The 19,335-nt window shown below is 45.8% G+C and overlaps 1 protein-coding gene across 1 annotated transcript in view; it reads left to right on the top strand.

The window, feature by feature from the left end:
• Nucleotides 1-18,797, top strand: part of LOC309564357 (uncharacterized protein) — a 1,447,080-nt gene extending 1,428,283 nt beyond the window's left edge. Inside the window, exons 19-22 of the mRNA XM_082268984.1 lie at nt 11,720-11,824; nt 11,944-12,041; nt 13,683-13,785; nt 17,623-18,797. Coding sequence (XP_082125110.1) covers nt 11,720-11,824; nt 11,944-12,041; nt 13,683-13,785; nt 17,623-18,791 — 1,475 coding nt within the window. The 3' untranslated portion in view covers nt 18,792-18,797. The remainder of the gene's footprint in view (nt 1-11,719; nt 11,825-11,943; nt 12,042-13,682; nt 13,786-17,622) is intronic.
• The last annotated feature ends 538 nt before the right edge of the window (nt 18,798-19,335 follow it).

Here is a 19,335-nt window from a genome sequence, read left to right as displayed (position 1 = left end):
GAGATGATGACACTGGAGATGATGACACTGGGGGTGATGGCACTAGGGGTGATGACACTGGAGATGATGACACTGGAGATGATGGCACTAGGAGTGATGACACTGGGGGTGAGGACACTGGGGGTGATGACACTGGAGATGATGACACTGGGGTGATGACACTGGGGTGATGACACTGGGGGTGATGACACTGGAGATGATGACACTGGGGGTGATGTCACTGGAGATGAGGACACTGGAGATGATGACACTGGAGATGATGACACTGGGGGTGATGGCACTAGGGGTGATGACACTGGAGATGAGGACACTGGGGGTAATGACACTGGAGATGATGACACTGGGGTGATGACACTGGGGGTGATGACACTGGAAATTATGGCACTGGAGATGATGACACTGGGGGTGATGGCACTGGAGATGATGACACTGGGGGTGATGACACTGGGGGTTATGACACTGGAGATGATGGCACTGGAGATGATGACACTGGAGATGATGACACTGGAGATGATGACACTGGGAGTGATGGCACTAGTGGTGATGACACTGGAGATGAGGACACTGGAGATGATGACACTGGAGATGATGACACTGGGGGTGATGACACTGGAGATGATGACACTGGAGATGATGGCACTGGAGATGATGACACTGGGAGTGATGGCACTGGAGATGATGACACTAGGAGTGATGGCACTAGGGGTGATGACACTGGAGATGAGGACACTGGAGATGATGACACTGGGAGTGATGGCACTGGAGATGATGACACTGGGAGTGATGGCACTAGGGGTGATGACACTGGAGATGAGGACACTGGAGATGATGACACTGGAGATGATGACACTGAGAGTGATGGCACTAGGGGTGATGACACTGGAGATGAGGACACTGGGGGTGATGACACTGGGAGTGATGACACTGGAGATGATGACACTGGAGATGATGACACTGGGAGTGATGGCACTAGGAGTGATGACACTGGAGATGAGGACACTGGAGGTGATGGCACTGGAGATGAGGACACTGGGGGTGATGACACTAGGGGTGTTTGCACTAGGGGTGATGACACTGGGGGTGATGGCACTGGGGGTGATGACACTAGGGATAATGACACTGGGGGTGAAGACATTGGTGACGATGGCACTGGGGGTGAAGGAACTGGTAATGATGGCACTAGGGGTGATGACACTGGGTATGATGACAGTGGGGGTGATGGCACTGGAGATGATGACACTGGGGGTGATGACACTGGGGGTGATGGCATTGGAGATGATGACACTGGGAGTGATGACACTGGGGTGATGACACTGGAGATGATGACACTGGGGTGATGACACTGGAGATGATGGCACTGGAGATGATGACACTGGGAGTGATGGCACTGGAGATGATGACACTGGGAGTGATGGCACTAGGGGTGATGACACTGGAGATGAGGACACTGGAGATGATGACACTGGAGATGATGACACTGGGAGTGATGGCACTAGGGGTGATGACACTGGAGATGATGACACTGGAGATGATGACACTGGAGATGATGGCACTGGAGATGATGACACTGGGAGTGATGGCACTGTAGATGATGACACTGGGAGTGATGGCACTAGGGGTGATGACACTGGAGATGAGGACACTGGAGATGATGACACTGGGAGTGATGGCACTGGAGATGATGACACTGGGAGTGATGGCACTAGGGGTGATGACACTGGAGATGATGACACTGGAGATGATGACACTGGGAGTGATGGCACTAGGGGTGATGACACTGGGAGTGATGGCACTGGAGATGATGACACTGGGGTGATGACACTGGGGGTGATGACACTGGAGATGATGACACTGGGGGTGATGGCACTGGAGATGATGACACTGGAGATGATGACACTGGGGTGATGACACTGGAGATGATGACACTGGGAGTGATGGCACTGGAGATGAGGACACTGGAGATGATGACACTGGGGGTGATGGCACTGGAGATGATGACACTGGGGTGATGACACTGGGGGTGATGACACTGGGGGTGATGACACTGGAGATGATGACACTGGGGTGATGACACTGGGGGTGATGACACTGGGGGTGATGACACTGGAGATGATGACACTGGGGTGATGACACTGGGGGTGATGGCACTGGAGATGAGGACACTGGGGGTGATGACACTAGGGGTGTTTGCACTAGGGGTGATGACACTGGGGGTGATGGCACTGGGGGTGATGACACTAGGGATAATGACACTGGGGGTGAAGACATTGGTGACGATGGCACTGGGGGTGAAGGAACTGGTAATGATGGCACTAGGGGTGATGACACTGGGTATGATGACAGTGGGGGTGATGGCACTGGAGATGATGACACTGGGGGTGATGACACTGGGGGTGATGGCATTGGAGATGATGACACTGGGAGTGATGACACTGGGGTGATGACACTGGAGATGATGACACTGGGGTGATGACACTGGGGGTGATGACACTGGAGATGATGGCACTGGAGATGATGACACTGGGAGTGATGGCACTGGAGATGATGACACTGGGAGTGATGGCACTAGGGGTGATTACACTGGAGATGAGGACACTGGAGATGATGACACTGGAGATGATGACACTGGGAGTGATGGCACTAGGGGTGATGACACTGGAGATGATGACACTGGAGATGATGACACTGGAGATGATGGCACTGGAGATGATGACACTGGGAGTGATGGCACTGTAGATGATGACACTGGGAGTGATGGCACTAGGGGTGATGACACTGGACATGAGGACACTGGAGATGATGACACTGGGAGTGATGGCACTGGAGATGATGACACTGGGAGTGATGGCACTAGGGGTGATGACACTGGAGATGATGACACTGGAGATGATGACACTGGGAGTGATGGCACTAGGGGTGATGACACTGGGAGTGATGGCACTGGAGATGATGACACTGGGGTGATGACACTGGGGGTGATGACACTGGAGATGATGACACTGGGGGTGATGGCACTGGAGATGATGACACTGGGGTGATGACACTGGGGGTGATGACACTGGAGATGATGACACTGGGAGTGATGGCACTGGAGATGAGGACACTGGAGATGATGACACTGGGGGTGATGGCACTGGAGATGATGACACTGGGGTGATGACACTGGGGGTGATGACACTGGAGATGATGACACTGGGGTGATGACACTGGGGGTGATGACACTGGGGGTGATGACACTGGAGATGATGACACTGGGGTGATGACACTGGGGGTGATGACACTGGAGATGATGACACTGGGAGTGATGGCACTGGAGATGAGGACACTGGAGATGATGACACTGGGGGTGATGGCACTGGAGATGATGACACTGGGGTGATGACACTGGGGGTGATGACACTGGGGGTGATGGCACTAGGGGTGATGACACTGGAGATGATGACACTGGGGTGATGACACTGGGGGCGATGACACTGGAGATGATGACACTGGGGTGATGACACTGGAGATGATGGCACTGGAGATGATGACACTGGAGATGAGGACACTGGAGATGATGACACTGGAGATGATGACACTGGGGGTGATGGCACTAGGGGTGATGACACTGGAGATGATGACACTGGAGATGATGGCACTAGGAGTGATGACACTGGGGGTGAGGACACTGGGGGTGATGACACTGGAGATGATGACACTGGGGTGATGACACTGGGGGTGATGACACTGGAGATGATGACACTGGGAGTGATGGCACTGGAGATGATGACACTGGGGGTGATGTCACTGGAGATGAGGACACTGGAGATGATGACACTGGAGATGATGACACTGGGGATGATGGCACTAGGGGTGATGACACTGGAGATGAGGACACTGGGGGTAATGACACTGGAGATGATGACACTGGGGTGATGACACTGGGGGTGATGACACTGGAAATTATGGCACTGGAGATGATGACACTGGGGGTGATGGCACTGGAGATGATGACACTGGGGGTGATGACACTGGGGGTGATGACACTGGAGATGATGGCACTGGAGATGATGACACTGGAGATGATGACACTGGGAGTGATGGCACTAGTGGTGATGACACTGGAGATGAGGACACTGGAGATGATGACACTGGAGATGATGACACTGGGGGTGATGACACTGGAGATGATGACACTGGAGATGATGGCACTGGAGATGATGACACTGGGAGTGATGGCACTGGAGATGATGACACTAGGAGTGATGGCACTAGGGGTGATGACACTGGAGATGAGGACACTGGAGATGATGACACTGGGAGTGAAGGCACTGGAGATGATGACACTGGGAGTGATGGCACTAGGGGTGATGACACTGGAGATGAGGACACTGGAGATGATGACACTGGAGATGATGACACTGAGAGTGATGGCACTAGGGGTGATGACACTGGAGATGAGGACACTGGGGGTGATGACACTGGGAGTGATGACACTGGAGATGATGACACTGGAGATGATGACACTGGGAGTGATGGCACTAGGAGTGATGACACTGGAGATGAGGACACTGGAGGTGATGGCACTGGAGATGAGGACACTGGGGGTGATGACACTAGGGGTGTTTGCACTAGGGGTGATGACACTGGGGGTGATGGCACTGGGGGTGATGACACTAGGGATAATGACACTGGGGGTGAAGACATTGGTGACGATGGCACTGGGGGTGAAGGAACTGGTAATGATGGCACTAGGGGTGATGACACTGGGTATGATGACAGTGGGGGTGATGGCACTGGAGATGATGACACTGGGGGTGGTGACACTGGGGGTGATGGCATTGGAGATGATGACACTGGGAGTGATGACACTGGGGTGATGACACTGGAGATGATGACACTGGGGTGATGACACTGGGGGTGATGACACTGGAGATGATGGCACTGGAGATGATGACACTGGGAGTGATGGCACTGGAGATGATGACACTGGGAGTGATGGCACTAGGGGTGAGGACACTGGAGATGAGGACACTGGAGATGATGACACTGGAGATGATGACACTGGGAGTGATGGCACTAGGGGTGATGACACTGGAGATGATGACACTGGAGATGATGACACTGGAGATGATGGCACTGGAGATGATGACACTGGGAGTGATGGCACTGTAGATGATGACACTGGGAGTGATGGCACTAGGGGTGATGACACTGGAGATGAGGACACTGGAGATGATGACACTGGGAGTGATGGCACTGGAGATGATGACACTGGGAGTGATGGCACTAGGGGTGATGACACTGGAGATGATGACACTGGAGATGATGACACTGGGAGTGATGGCACTAGGGGTGATGACACTGGAGATGAGGACACTGGGGGTGATGACACTGGGAGTGATGACACTGGAGATGATGACACTGGAGATGATGACACTGGGAGTGATGGCACTAGGAGTGATGGCACTAGGGGTGATGACACTGGAGATGAGGACACTGGAGGTGATGGCACTGGAGATGAGGACACTGGGGGTGATGGCACTAGGGGTGTTTGCACTAGGGGTGATGACACTGGAGATGATGACACTGGGGGTGATGGCACTGGGGGTGATGACACTAGGGATAATGACACTGGGGGTGAAGACATTGGTGACGATGGCACTGGGGGTGAAGGAACTGGTAATGATGGCACTAGGGGTGATGACACTAGGTATGATGACAGTGGGGGTGATGGCACTGGAGATGATGACACTGGGGGTGATGGCATTGGAGATGATGACACTGGGAGTGATGACACTGGGGTGATGACACTGGGGGTGATGACACTGGAGATGATGACACTGGGGGTGATGACACTGGAGATGATGACACTGGAGATGATGACACTGGGGGTGATGACACTGGAGATGATGGCACTGGAGATGATGACACTGGGAGTGATGACACTGGAGATGATGGCACTGGAGATGATGACACTGGGAGTGATGGCACTGGAGATGATGACACTGGGAGTGATGGCACTAGGGGTGATGCACCTGGAGATGAGAACACTGGAGATGATGACACTGGAGATGATGACACTGGGAGTGATGGCACTAGGGGTGATGACACTGGAGATGAGGACACTGGAGATGAGGACACTGGAGATGATGACACTGGGGGTGATGACACTGGAGATGATGACACTGGAGATGATGGCACTGGGATTGATGGCACTGGAGATGATGACACTGGGAGTGATGGCACTAGGGGTGATGACACTGGAGATGATGACACTGGAGATGATGACACTGGGAGTGATGGCACTAGGGGTGATGACACTGGAGATGAGGACACTGGGGGTGATGACCCTGGGAGTGATGACACTGGAGATGATGACACTGGAGATGATGACACTGGGAGTGATGGCACTAGGGGTGATGACACTGGAGATGAGGACACTGGAGGTGATGGCACTGGAGATGAGGACACTGGGGGTGATGGCACTAGGGGTGTTTGCACTAGGGGTGATGACACTGGAGATGATGACACTGGGGGTGATGACACTAGGGATAATGACACTGGGGGTGAAGACATTGGTGACGATGGCACTGGGGGTGAAGGAACTGGTAATGATGGCACTAGGGTTGATGACACTGGGTATGATGACAGTGGGGGTGATGGCACTGGAGACGATGACACTGGGAGTGATGACACTAGGGGTGAAGACACTGGTGATGATGGCACTGGTGGTGATGGCACTGGATATGATGACACTAGGGGTAATGGCACTGGAGAAGATGACACTGGAGGTGATGGCACTAGGGGTAATGGCACTGGAGATTATGACACTTGGGGTGATGGCACTGGAGATGATGACACTTGGGGTGATGACACTGGAGATGATGACACTGGGGGTGATGGCACTGGAGATGATGATACGGGGGTTTTGGCACTGGAGATGATGACACTGGGGGTGATGACACTGAAGGTGATGACACTAGGGGTGATGGCACTGGGGTCGAAGACACTGGTAATGATGGCACTAGGGGTGATGGCACTGGAGATGATGACACTGGATATGATGACACTAGGGGCAATGGCACTGGAGAAGATGACACTGAAGGTGATGGCACTAGGGGTGATGGCACTGGGGATGGCAACACTGAAGTCAAGACACTGGGGATGATGATACTAGAGTGAAGATACTAGGGGTAATAGCACTAGGGGTGAAGACACTGGGAGTAATAGCACTAGGGGTGAAGACACTGGGAGTAATAGTACTAGGGGTAAAGACACTGGGAGTAATAGTACTAGGGGTAAAGACACTGGGAGTAATAGTACTAGGGGTGAAGACACTGGGAGTAATAGCACTAGGGGTGAAGACACTGGGAGTAATAGCACTAGGGGTGAAGACACTGGGAGTAATAGTACTAGGGGTAAAGACACTGGGAGTAATAGTACTTGGGGTGAAGACACTTGGGGTGAAGACCCTGGGGATGATGATACTGGAGTGAAGACACTGAAGTAAATACACTGGGGGTTATGGCACTCGGGTTAATGGCAATGGGGCAAAAACGCTAGGGGTGATGGCACTGAGCATGATGGCACTGAGGATGATGGGACTGGGGATAATCCCCTCACCTCTACATGACTGCTGGGCTTTGTAGTGACATGGAGGTTAGAAGATGAAGCCACAATGCAGGCACAGATATTGAAGAGAGAGGCTACAGCTCTGGAGGGGAGGTAGAAGACATGGGCTGGTGGAGAGCTGAGTATAAAACCTCCTCTATTGCATTGCAGGCCGCCTATCATTAGATTTGATTTGACTTTGACCCTGAATGGGCCCCTAAAGGGGAACTAAACCTACCTGTCCTTTGCAGCCAAAGAAGCTGCCATCTTAGCTTCTGTTTGATCTGCAGTTGCCATGGTGAGATATGACCAGAAATGACACCAGCCATTTGATGGCTTAACAGTTTGATCAAGAGGTGACAGAATCACACCGATAACTATGACAGTTATCATCCATGGCATGTCTTCAATGTAATTGTTTTGGAAATCCTTTTGGCCCCTTTTACACATACACCGTTCATTTCATCAGTTCAGCTACATATTTTTGTCATCAGTTTTTTTTAGTCAACATCAGTTTCACATCCATTTTTCATCTGTTTTTCATCCGTTTTTAATTAGTTTTCATCCGTTTTTCATCTGTTTTTCATCCGTTGTCATCTGTTTTTCATCCGTTGTCATCCGTTTTCATCTGTTTTTCATTCGTTTTCATCCATTTTCATCTGTTTTCATCTGTTTTTCATTTGTTTTCTTCCGTTGTTATCCATTTTTCATCTCATCTGTTTTTCATCCGTTTTCATCTGTTTTTTATCCGTTTTCTTCCGTTTTTCATTTGTTTTTCATCCGTTGTCATTCATTTTTCATCCGTTGTCATCCATTTTTCATCCATTGTCATACGTTTTTCATCCGTTGTCCTCCATTTTCATCCGTTGTCATCCGTTTTTCATCCGTTGTCATCCATTTTTCATCTCATCTGTTTTCATCCGTTGTCATCAGTTTTTCATCCGTTGTCATCAGTTTTTCATCCGTTGTCGTCAGTTTTCATCTGTTGTCATCTATTTTCATCCATTGTCATCAGTTTTTTATCCGTAGTCATCCATTTTCATCTGTTGTCATTCGTTTTTCATTCGTTGTCATCCATTTTCATCCGTTGTCATCCATTTTCATCTGTTGTCATCCATTTTCATCCGTGGTCATACATTTTTCATCTCATCTGTTTTTCATCCGTTGTCATCCATTTTTCATCTCTTCTCATCAGTTTTTCATCTCTTCTCATTCGTTTTTCATCCATTGTCATCCGTTTTTCATGTCATCTGTTTTCATCTATTTTCATCTGTTTTTCGTCCAATCTGTTTTTTTTAATGGATGAAAAATAGGGCTTTCATCCATTCAAAAAACGGATGTTGATGAAAACGGATGTAAATGGATGAGTATCCATTTCCACCCATTTTTCCATAACAATGCATTGATGTCCGCTTTTCATCCATCAACAGACGGATGAAAAACAGACGAACGGTCCATATGTGTTTTTTTATTTTGATCACTTTTATTCCTTTTACAAGGAATGTACAATGTATTACCGTATGTACAAAGTATTTCTATTACATTCATTGATATAAGCATGACAGGTCCTCTTTAATGTGAGATCTGGAGTCAAAAATTCCTCAGATCTTATATTTACACTTAAAAGCAATAAAAAAAAAAATATATATATATATATATATACATATATATATATATATACAGTATATATATATATATATATATATATATATATATATATATATATATAATTTAGAAAATAAATAAATAAAAAATTAGCCCTTGAGGGCTGTTGGGCGGAAGCAACGTTTGATGTCTCTCCAGTCCTCCAAGGCCATAGAGTTGAGTGGGGACCATCTTGCCCTAACTTGACTTCCTGCCCATCCGCACAGGGGATTGGATAGTTTTCCCCGCTACCAACAGCTCCGGTAAGCGGGGAAAATGAACGGGAAGCCGCCCATAAAAGCAATTCCGTGGCAAAGCCACTTGGACCACTTTTATGTCAAAGCGGACCGCCCACCGTGTAAAAAATACCAGGGTTATGGAAGCTATCTGCTGCCGTAACCGCGGTATTTAATGTCAAAGTAGCGTCGTAAATACACGGTGGGCCGTCCAGGAGTGGTTAAATTGTATTTATTTCTGTTGCAGTGTGAGCTTTAATAAGCAGCCCATATGCAAATCACAAAGAGAAGTGCGAGTATTTAGAAGGATGCCATGATGGAGAAGCGGCCACCCCTCACATCACCGGGTAAGAGGAGACTTTAATTTCTTGTATTGAGGATCCCCCTAGATACACTCATCCTCTGATATAAAGACATAGAAACAATGTATTCAGTCAGTGTGTGTGTTTCCTACAGATGGATCCAGTAACAGAAATCCCCCAGAGAGATGTCCCCGTCCTCTGTATTCCCGGGACTCCACACAGGAAGATCAGGAGATCCCTCAGGAGGATCAGGTAGATGGGAATTAGAACTAAATGCAAAACCTTTTTTTATTTTGGATTGAGTAAGGGAGGGTTATAACCTGCCAGTTTATTTTTCTGTCTGTTACCATTTGGGAGATTTCCCTTCACTTCCTGTCTCATAGGCCAAAAAAGGAAGTGAGAAAAAATTTCTTCAAAGTGAGGAAATTCTTGGTTGTCACTAGAACTAGTGTCTTCATTGGAAAATTTCCCCTTTATAACTGTTCTGGGGACAATTCTAAATTTAGGATAACTTTCGACGAGGATGAATAGAGAATGAATCTTTTTTTTTTGCCTTTAGTGATACTTTATTAAACTCATTATATTATTATATTTAGATTTTAAGTTGTTACACATATAATGTTGCAAAGAACTGTGTGTTATCCAGGATGGAGGCCTAAATATTGTTAAAGTTGAAGATGAAGAAGATGTGAGTGATGAAGATCCATTTAAGGAGGAGGAGATCCCTCCAGAGATCAGCACAGGTGAGGAATAAACAGTAAATCCAGAGAGAAGTCCTAGATTCTCCTTGTTCAGTCACTACAAAAATCTCTTATATTTTGTTTGATGGCACCTACTGGAACCCCACAAAAACCTGCAAAAACACATTTGGCTCAGTGCCAAAAGAAAGGTAGATAAGATACTTTGGTGCCAAACGTGTTGCGTCCTGCAGGTGTGAACGCAGTCTCAATCCAGAGAAGAGCCCCAGATTCTCCTTGTTCAGTCACTACAACAATCTCTTATTTTTTGATGCCACCTAATGAAACTCCACAAAAACCTGCAAAAACACATTTGGCTCAGAGCCAAAAGAAAGGTACATAAGATACTTTGGTGCCAAACGCGTTGCGTCCCTCAGGTGTGAATGCAGTCTAAATCCAAAGAAGAGCCCCAGATTCTTCTTGTTCAGTCACTACAACAATCTCTTATATTTTGTTTGATGGCACCTAATGGAACCCCACAAAAACCTGCAAAAACACATTTGGCTCAGTGCCAAAAGAAAGGTACATAAGATACTTTGGTGCCAAACGCGTTACGTCCCTCAGGTGTGAATGCACTCTAAATCCAAAGAAAAGCCCCAGATTCTCCTTGTTCAGTCACTACAACAATCTCTTATTTTTTGATGCCACCTAATGGAACCCCACAAAAACCTGCAAAAACACATTTGGCTCAGAGCCAAAAGAAAGGTACATAAGATACTTTGGTGCCAAACGCGTTGCGTCCCTCAGGTGTGAATGCAGTCTAAATCCAAAGAAGAGCCCCAGATTCTCCTTGTTCAGTCACTACAACAATCTCTTATATTTTGTTTGATGGCACCTAATGGAACCCCACAAAAACCTGCAAAAACACATTTGGCTCAGTGCCAAAAGAAAGGTACATAAAATACTTTGGTGACAAACGTGTTTCGTCCCTCAGGTGTGAATGCACTCTAAATCCAGAGAAGAGCCCCAGATTCTCCTTGTTCAGTCACTACAACAATCTCTTCTTCTCCCCCCTCCTCTGTCAGTAGACAGTAATGGGGGGACAGTATGTGCCCAGTGGGGGAGTCAGGAGCCATCAGCCTCTATTAGACTCCGGCTCTCCTCCTCACGTCATGTCATTGTGTAACCAGTCTCCCCCCCACACACACTCTCTGGGGTCTCTCATACATCTCAGTACAGGGGGCTTCACTCTCATCTTTATTCACAGACTCCGGAGACACCAGAGATGATCAAAGTGACGTAAAATCAGAGGAGGAGGAAGAAGAACATATGATAATTAAAGAGGAGGAAATTCTTCTAGAGATAAGCACAGGTGAGATAAAAAATTCATTTGGAGGACACTTTTCATCAGCTGTTTAGTTCTGTAGATTTCTCATCAATACATCCAGTTGGTGTCGCACTAACATACAGGTAGATTTTTGTTTCCTACAGATGGATCCAGTAACAGAAATCCCCCAGAGAGATGTCCCCGTCCCCTGTATTCCCGGGACTCCACACAGGAACATCAGGAGATCCCTCTGGAGGATCAGGTAGATAAAGTGATGAATCTGAATATTCAGTGGGGTGAATGAAATAATCACGGATATACTGTATGAATATAGACTCCGATCTGGTGGCAGTGTTGACTGCAAATTATTTTTAGGAGGTACCGAAAGCAATGCAAACGTGGACATAACTTTTTTGTTAACTTACAAGTAGGTTGTTTAAATTTCACATGTTGGTAGACTAACTCTTCTTCTATAGTAACTCTTCTTTTTCATTGGAAGTAAATAATGGATTCCAAGCAAAAGCAACATCATTGAGTTCTTGATTAACCGGTCCCCGACTGCCCACCGCAGTTTTACTGCGGCAGGCTGGCTCTCCTGCGCGAACCGACGGAGCTGTACGTCGGTCGCGCGGAGGGTGCTGGGGGGGCGAGCGCAAGACGGCTCTCCTGTCAGAGAGGCAGGGAAAGATCGTGTAATTCAGCTAAGCTAAGCTGAATCACCAATCTCTCTCTGCCTCTGTTCAATCCACCCTCCCCCAGTTAGTAAGCACATCTAGGGAACACATTTAACCCCTTGATCACCCCCAGTGTTATCCTCTTCCCTGCCATTGTCATTTATACAGTAACAGTGCATATTATTTAGCACTGATCACTGTATTAATGTCACTGGTCCCCAAAAAGTGTCACTTAGTGTCAGTTTTGTCCACCGCAATGTCGCAGTCCCGAAAAAAAAAATCGCTGATCGCCGCCATTACTAAAAAAATAAATAAAAAGTCCATAAATCTATCCCGTAGTTTGTAAACGCTATAACTTTTGCGCAAACCAATTAATATTTTTGTTTACCAAAAATATGTAGCAGAATACAAATTGGCCTAAAATGGTAAAAAAAAGTATTTATTTTATTTATTGGGAATGTTTTATAGCAGAAAGTAGAAAATATTGTTTTTTTTTTCAAATTGAAGCTCTTTTTTTTTGTTTATAGCGCAAAAACGAAAAATCAAGCCAGTGTCATTATTACAGTAACAGTGCATATTTTTAGCACTGATTACTGTAGTAATGTCACTGGTCCCCCCAAAAGTGTCAAAAATGTCAGTTAGGGGTCTGATCTGTCCGCCGCAATGTCGCAGTCCCGGTAAAAATCGCAGATCACCACCATTACTAGTAAATAAATAAATAAATAAATAAAAATTACATAAATCTATCCCATAGTTTGTAGGTGTGGTAACTTTTGCGCAAACCAATCAAAATACACTTATTGCAATTTTTTTACCAAAAATATGTAGCAGAAAACAAATTGCCCTTTCATGATGAAACGTTTTGATTTTTAAATTTTTTTGGGGGGGAATGTTTTATAGCAGAATGTGAAAAATATTATGTTTTTTTTCCAGAATTGTAGTTTTTTTTTTTTTGTTTATAGCGCAAAAACGAAAAACCGCAGAGGTGATCAAACACCCCCAAAAGAAAGCTCTATTTGTGGGGAAAAAAAGGACCTCAATTGTATTTGGGTACAGCATCGCACGACCGCGCAATTGTCAGTTAAAGCAACGCAGTGCCGAATCACAAAAAATGGCCTATTCATTAAGGGGGTAGAACCTTCCGGGGCTGAAGTGGTTAATGAGCCCTACAGATAACTTTTACTTTAGTTAAAATAATTTATTGCTACTGTTTTTTTATTTTTATTTAGGATGAAAATCTGATTAAAATTGAAGTGAAAGAAGAAGCAGAAGACCTATATGTGAAAGGGGATGAGCTGTGTAAGAAGAAAATTCCTACAGAGATAGGCACAGGTAGTAATTTTTTGCTTGTTTTATGATTGATACACCCCTACAAGACAGCACACCCAGGTCCTCCAGTACAGGTAAAAGAGAAGTATGGCTGAAGCCTTTTTTGGCCATATTTCGCTTGTGGGTCACAGGAGTGCACTTTTGTTCTCCTTTGACCCTGAGGCAGCTGATGATGGGCTATTGCCCACTATCAGCTGACAAGGCAGAGCCGGTCCAGATTCTGGAAGGATCCCGACAAGATTGTTGGGATCAACTCAGCTGCCTAATAGACAGCTGGTTCTGCCTCTCAGCCTCAGAGAGCCAGCTGTGCCCACCACTTCCCCAGCTCAGTGCTCTAATGAGCAATGGAGGAGAAGAGCATAGAGTGATGACTGACAGGTGATCGCTCCGTTCTTGGTCTTCGATCCAACATGGGACAGCTGCAGCATAGAGGTGAGTGTGACGGTACTCAACGTCACTGGGAGTGAAAGACAGATACTTAATGGTTTGGATTGCTTCTAGTGGGACAGTAATATTTGTCAGCAATATCTCTCAAGAAATATGAAGGTTTAATCCCACTTTACACTGTGAGACCTCTAGCCTGATGCCATGAAGTCTGACTCCTAAATATTCATAGCAATACGTAGATGTGTATTCCATGTACTTTAATGTAGGAGACGGACAGACTGTCATTGGCAGTCTTGTCCTATTGTCTGTCTATTGAGGTGGAATTTGGATTGTGTTAAGTCTGCCTGTCCCATTGTTAAATGTTATTTGTTCTGTCCAGATGGCCAGATAATTAGTTCAGGTTAATTCTGTTTCTGTATACAATTTAATCTGCATATGATAATGTAATCAGGCAACCCCAACCTGTGTGTGATAATATAATCAGGAGGGGGAGGCCCATGCTGTATATAAATTCTGTGTGACTGTTTAATAAAGAGTGATTCTAGTACAAGCTAAGTTGTTGGCTAGCTTTGTATGAGGGCGGCTGGGAAAATCTGGTATATATGTTCATGACTGCAAGGAAGCCGTATACTGATGTAAGTCCACAAACACAGCGTGGGTCGGCGGGTCCGTTACAGTGAGTATGGAGGTATATAACTCCATATTTCTCCTTAAGGCTCCATTCACATCAATGCGTTTTCTCATGTTTTTTGCAGAAATTCAGGACATATTTTATTAACATAGGTTCCTATGGAACACGTTCACATCAATGCATTTGTACCCCTGTGTTTTTGGGAAGGGTAATGGACTTTTGTTCTTTTTTTACACAAAACTGTGCTTTTTTTTTTTTTTTTTAACTTTTTTGGTTCAATAGATTTTGGTGGTGAAGCTGCAGAAAAGCATGTAATTGTATAGTATTCCATCACTTAGTACCTAGGTGCCAGTGGCCATCGTCCCCAATATATAGAGAAGAAAATGCCCCCAATGGAGTTGGGACTGTATAGGCGACCGTGCACCGAAAAAGACAAACAGTATTGTCAAAAACTATAACGTTTATTGTATACACGGTAAAAATACTTTACAATCAACAAAGACATACAGAATAAAATCTACATATATATCACGGCTCATGGAACATGGTCCTTGGAAATGAGAGATGGCAAGTGGGGTATGTATGGCTGGAAGATCTGACGGGTTTCGGGTAATAACCCTTCTTCGGCGGTCAAGCACTTAAACAGTGTAGATTTACCTATATAGGTTCAAAGTTATAGTATATAAATGTATATTGCAAGAATTATCTCATGGGAAAACATACATGAAGCATATAATCTATGCATATATACCACTTTATATACCCATGTGGACCGAAGAGCCGTAAGTATTAAAAACCAGGTAAAAAATACCCCCGAACAAGTTTTAAGGATGCAAGGCTGAAGCCTGGGATAGTATAGGCTGGAGCAAGGATGAAAGAGAAAAAAGCATCCTTGCATGTGCTTGACTCCCCAGAAGAAGGGTTATTCCAGCCATACATACCCCACTTGCCATCTCCCATTTCCAAGGACCATGTTCAATGAGCCGTGATATTTATGTAGATTTTATTCTGTATGTCTTTATTGATTGTAAAATATTTTTACTGTGTATACAATAAACGTTATATTTTATGACAATACTGTTTGTCTTTTTCGGTGCACGGTCGCCTATACAGTCCCAACTCCATTGGGGGCATTTTCTTGTCCAGAAAAGCATGTAGTGCATTTTTATTGCGTTTTTTAAATCTGCCCAACAAAAAAATTTACAAATCCCCCCCCCCCCCCCAAAAAACGCATAAAAACCGCTAATCGCGATAAAGACCAGTGGAGAGCACTACAGAAACCCTCAAAAGCAACATGCATAGGTGTGAATCGAGCTTTAAGCAGTACAGCTTGGTCATGGGTCTGTCCTCAGGCTGCTGATTGGACAATGATGAAGTCATCCCTCCCCTTTCCCCTTGTGTATGCATACTCGTAGTGATTGACTGGCAGAACTTTGCAAAGTAGTAGGGCACTGATTGGGTCAGAGTTCTTACCTTTCCCCTGTTGCTTGAACTGCGGTACAGCAGAAGAAAAATGATAGACTAGGGTTATTATACAAGCCAGTGGTGGCTGGTGCTCCATTGGCCGGGGGGGCAGACGGACCACGCCATACCCCCCCCCCCCCGAACCACACCACCCCGCACACCGGTCGCAGGCCCACTCACCCTGGACATGTGGAGGGCAGTCGGCAGCAGCGGTGGCAGATTCCCCTTCGCTCGGTCTCCTGCGTCTCCTTCTCCTCGGCCAATGGCATGGCTTCTCCTTTCGGGAAATGGGTCTCAGGAACTGCTTCCTAAATGGCCAGGAGGAGAAAAAAGTCCCAGAAGCACGCTGAGTGGACTGTGCAACTGCATTTTCCTGAGTTTTGTCTGTTGTATCATTTGTAAGTAGATGCATGTTCTTTTTCTTTTTTTTAATTAAAAAATGATTTTGAAGGGAATGAGCTGGGCCCTTTCTTTTTTGTGCTTTCTTTAGTTTGGTGTTGGGACTCCCCTATTCCTGAAAGCGCAGCAAGGTGTGGTGCTTTTGTATCTGGAGCCAGGATATGGATTTGTAGTAAGATCTTGTAGTAGACCACCATAGTCTTGCACAGGAGGCGTAATGTCTATCTGGTATACCTTCTCCAGTGGTGCATACAAAAGAGCCACCCATGGGGATTGTGGAAGATTGAATCCAGTGAGCCATCAAAGTAGGTCAAAAACTCTGTTCCAAAAGCCCCAGAGTCTGGGGCATTCCTACCATATATGAAACATAGTACCTGGTATTTAGCATCTTCTGTAACAAAAAGGCAAAACACTGGGGTAAAGATTTCACAGACTAATGGGAACCAACTACCATCTTTATAACCTTTATATTAGCCTCAATCAGTAAAAAATACAGTATGCCCTTATAAGACCAGAAAAAGCAGCTATGCCAAGATTCTAAGTCCTGGTCGAAGTCAAAGTCAGCTTCCCAGTCCTTCATGTAAGAGAATTTCGTAGAGGTTCCAGAAATGGTGGAGATTCAACCTCTCTGACCCAAGTCTGTATGCATAATTTCTCATGAGGTGTGCCCTTAGGGCCTATGCCGATATCCGTCTCTTTTTCATATTTTCAAACAGATTTGTATTGGCAGTGTGTGCCCCATTCCTGCCAGGACAGAGAGTGATGAGAAATCCCTCTAGAGAGGACACGAGGAAAATGAGGAAGAGTTAGAACTTGTTGGGTCATTGGTATTTAGTGTGTATTCCTATCCTAGTAGCAAGCGCTCCCTTCATTCCTGGTCCTGTTGTCCCAAGGCAAAAGGTCTTATCCATGTTTAACTGTCCAGCGTTAATGGTGTTTGTGTTTTTTTTTTTCACCAGATGGACGATATAGAACGTACAGAAAGTGTCCCATGGTGTTTGATGATGACATAGAAGATGATGACATAGAAGATGATGTTATCTCTAGTTCTTCAGACGAAGACCCCGTTACCCCAAATGTCCATCAAGCACTTCTTAGCAAAGGTCCATCAAGTGATCCCGCTAAACTTGCCCTCAGTTTTCCTAAACACTCCCGTTCCATCACCAATCGTACACCTCGTGGAGGAAGAGAACCCTTCCAGAGTTCTAAGCCTGGCAAGTGTTTTACCAAGAAAGGAGAACGTACCTCATCAAAACCAACTCGCACGGAGGGGAAGGCCTATTCCTGTTCCGTATGTGGGAAACGTTTTAACAGAAAGGGAAATCTTATTTCTCATCAGAGGACTCACTCGGGAGAGAAGCCCTTCTCCTGCTCCGAATGTGGAAAATGTTTTGCTTGGAAGGTCCAGCTTGTTCGACATCAGACGACCCATCCAATCGTGAATCGGCTCTCCTGTCCTGACTGCGGTGAATGTTTTACAGAGAGAGAAACCCTCATCTCACATAAGAAAACGCACACAATGGAGAAACCGTATTCTTGCCCTGAATGCGGCAAATGTTTTTCATGGAAAGACCAACTTGTCAGGCACCTGAAAATTCACACAGGGGAAAAGCCATATTCCTGCTCCGAGTGTGGGAAATGTTTTTCACGGATCTCAGCTCTTAATAGACACAAGAAAGTCCACAGTGGCCAGAGGCCATATTCTTGTTTGGAATGTGGGATGTCATTTACAGAACGCTCGTACCTTGTCATCCACGAGAGGACCCACACGTCAGAGAAGCCGTTTTCCTGCTCAGAATGTGGCAAAAAGTTTAACCGGACAGGGAATCTGTTTGCACACCAGAGAACTCACACTGGGGTGAAGCCCTATTCGTGCTCTCAATGTGGTGAACGGTTTACTCAGAAGTCAACTCTTATCAGACATGAGAAGGTTCACACAGGGGAGAAACCATATTCATGTTCTGAGTGCAGCAAATGTTTTGCCCAGAAGGGGACACTTGTATTACATGAGAGGACACACACTGGGGAATGCCCGTATGCCTGTTCCCAGTGCGGAAAGCGTTTTTCACGGAGAGACTATCTCATCTCTCACCTTGTATTCCATGACAAAAACAGAATTAAAAATTGAAAGAACTTTTTTTTTGCAATTTTTATACATCTTTGATTGATTGGATAAATTAGAAGTTTTAGGTTGATTGGGGAAAGGTTATAACTACTATTAGGTTTATAGTGACCCCATTATACCTTTTGAGGAGCTTTGCCCCTGGTGACTCCAGAACAGGAGATAAGGGTTAATGGGGTCACTAAGATGCAATAAAACCAAAGAATTCTAACCTTCAAATATCAAATAGTTAACATAATTTTCCTTACCTGATGCCAATCCATGGCAGCATACATATGATCTAGCTCCGCCCTTATCTCCACCCACAGGTCTGTTTAAATCTATAAAAGGAAAGCTAGAGCAACCTCCCCCATTGTCCGTAAAAATAACGAGATCAAAAAAGGGAAGGTTCGTATGCTGCCATGGATTGGTGTTAGGAAAGGAAAATTACGATTAGTGTTTGATACAATTTTCAGTTTTTCATACATGAGATAAATAACGAGCTCAACAGGGAGGACTAAAATGTATAATCAAACTTTATTACAATGGGCATGGAAGCCTGGAATGTCAT

The sequence above is a fragment of the Pelophylax lessonae genome, assembly GCF_965119305.1.
Source record: "Pelophylax lessonae genome assembly, chromosome: 9".
Classification (NCBI taxonomy): Eukaryota; Metazoa; Chordata; class Amphibia; order Anura; family Ranidae; genus Pelophylax; species Pelophylax lessonae.
Note: the sequence above shows the minus strand (reverse complement) of the source record. Positions and strands in the feature narration are given on the sequence as shown.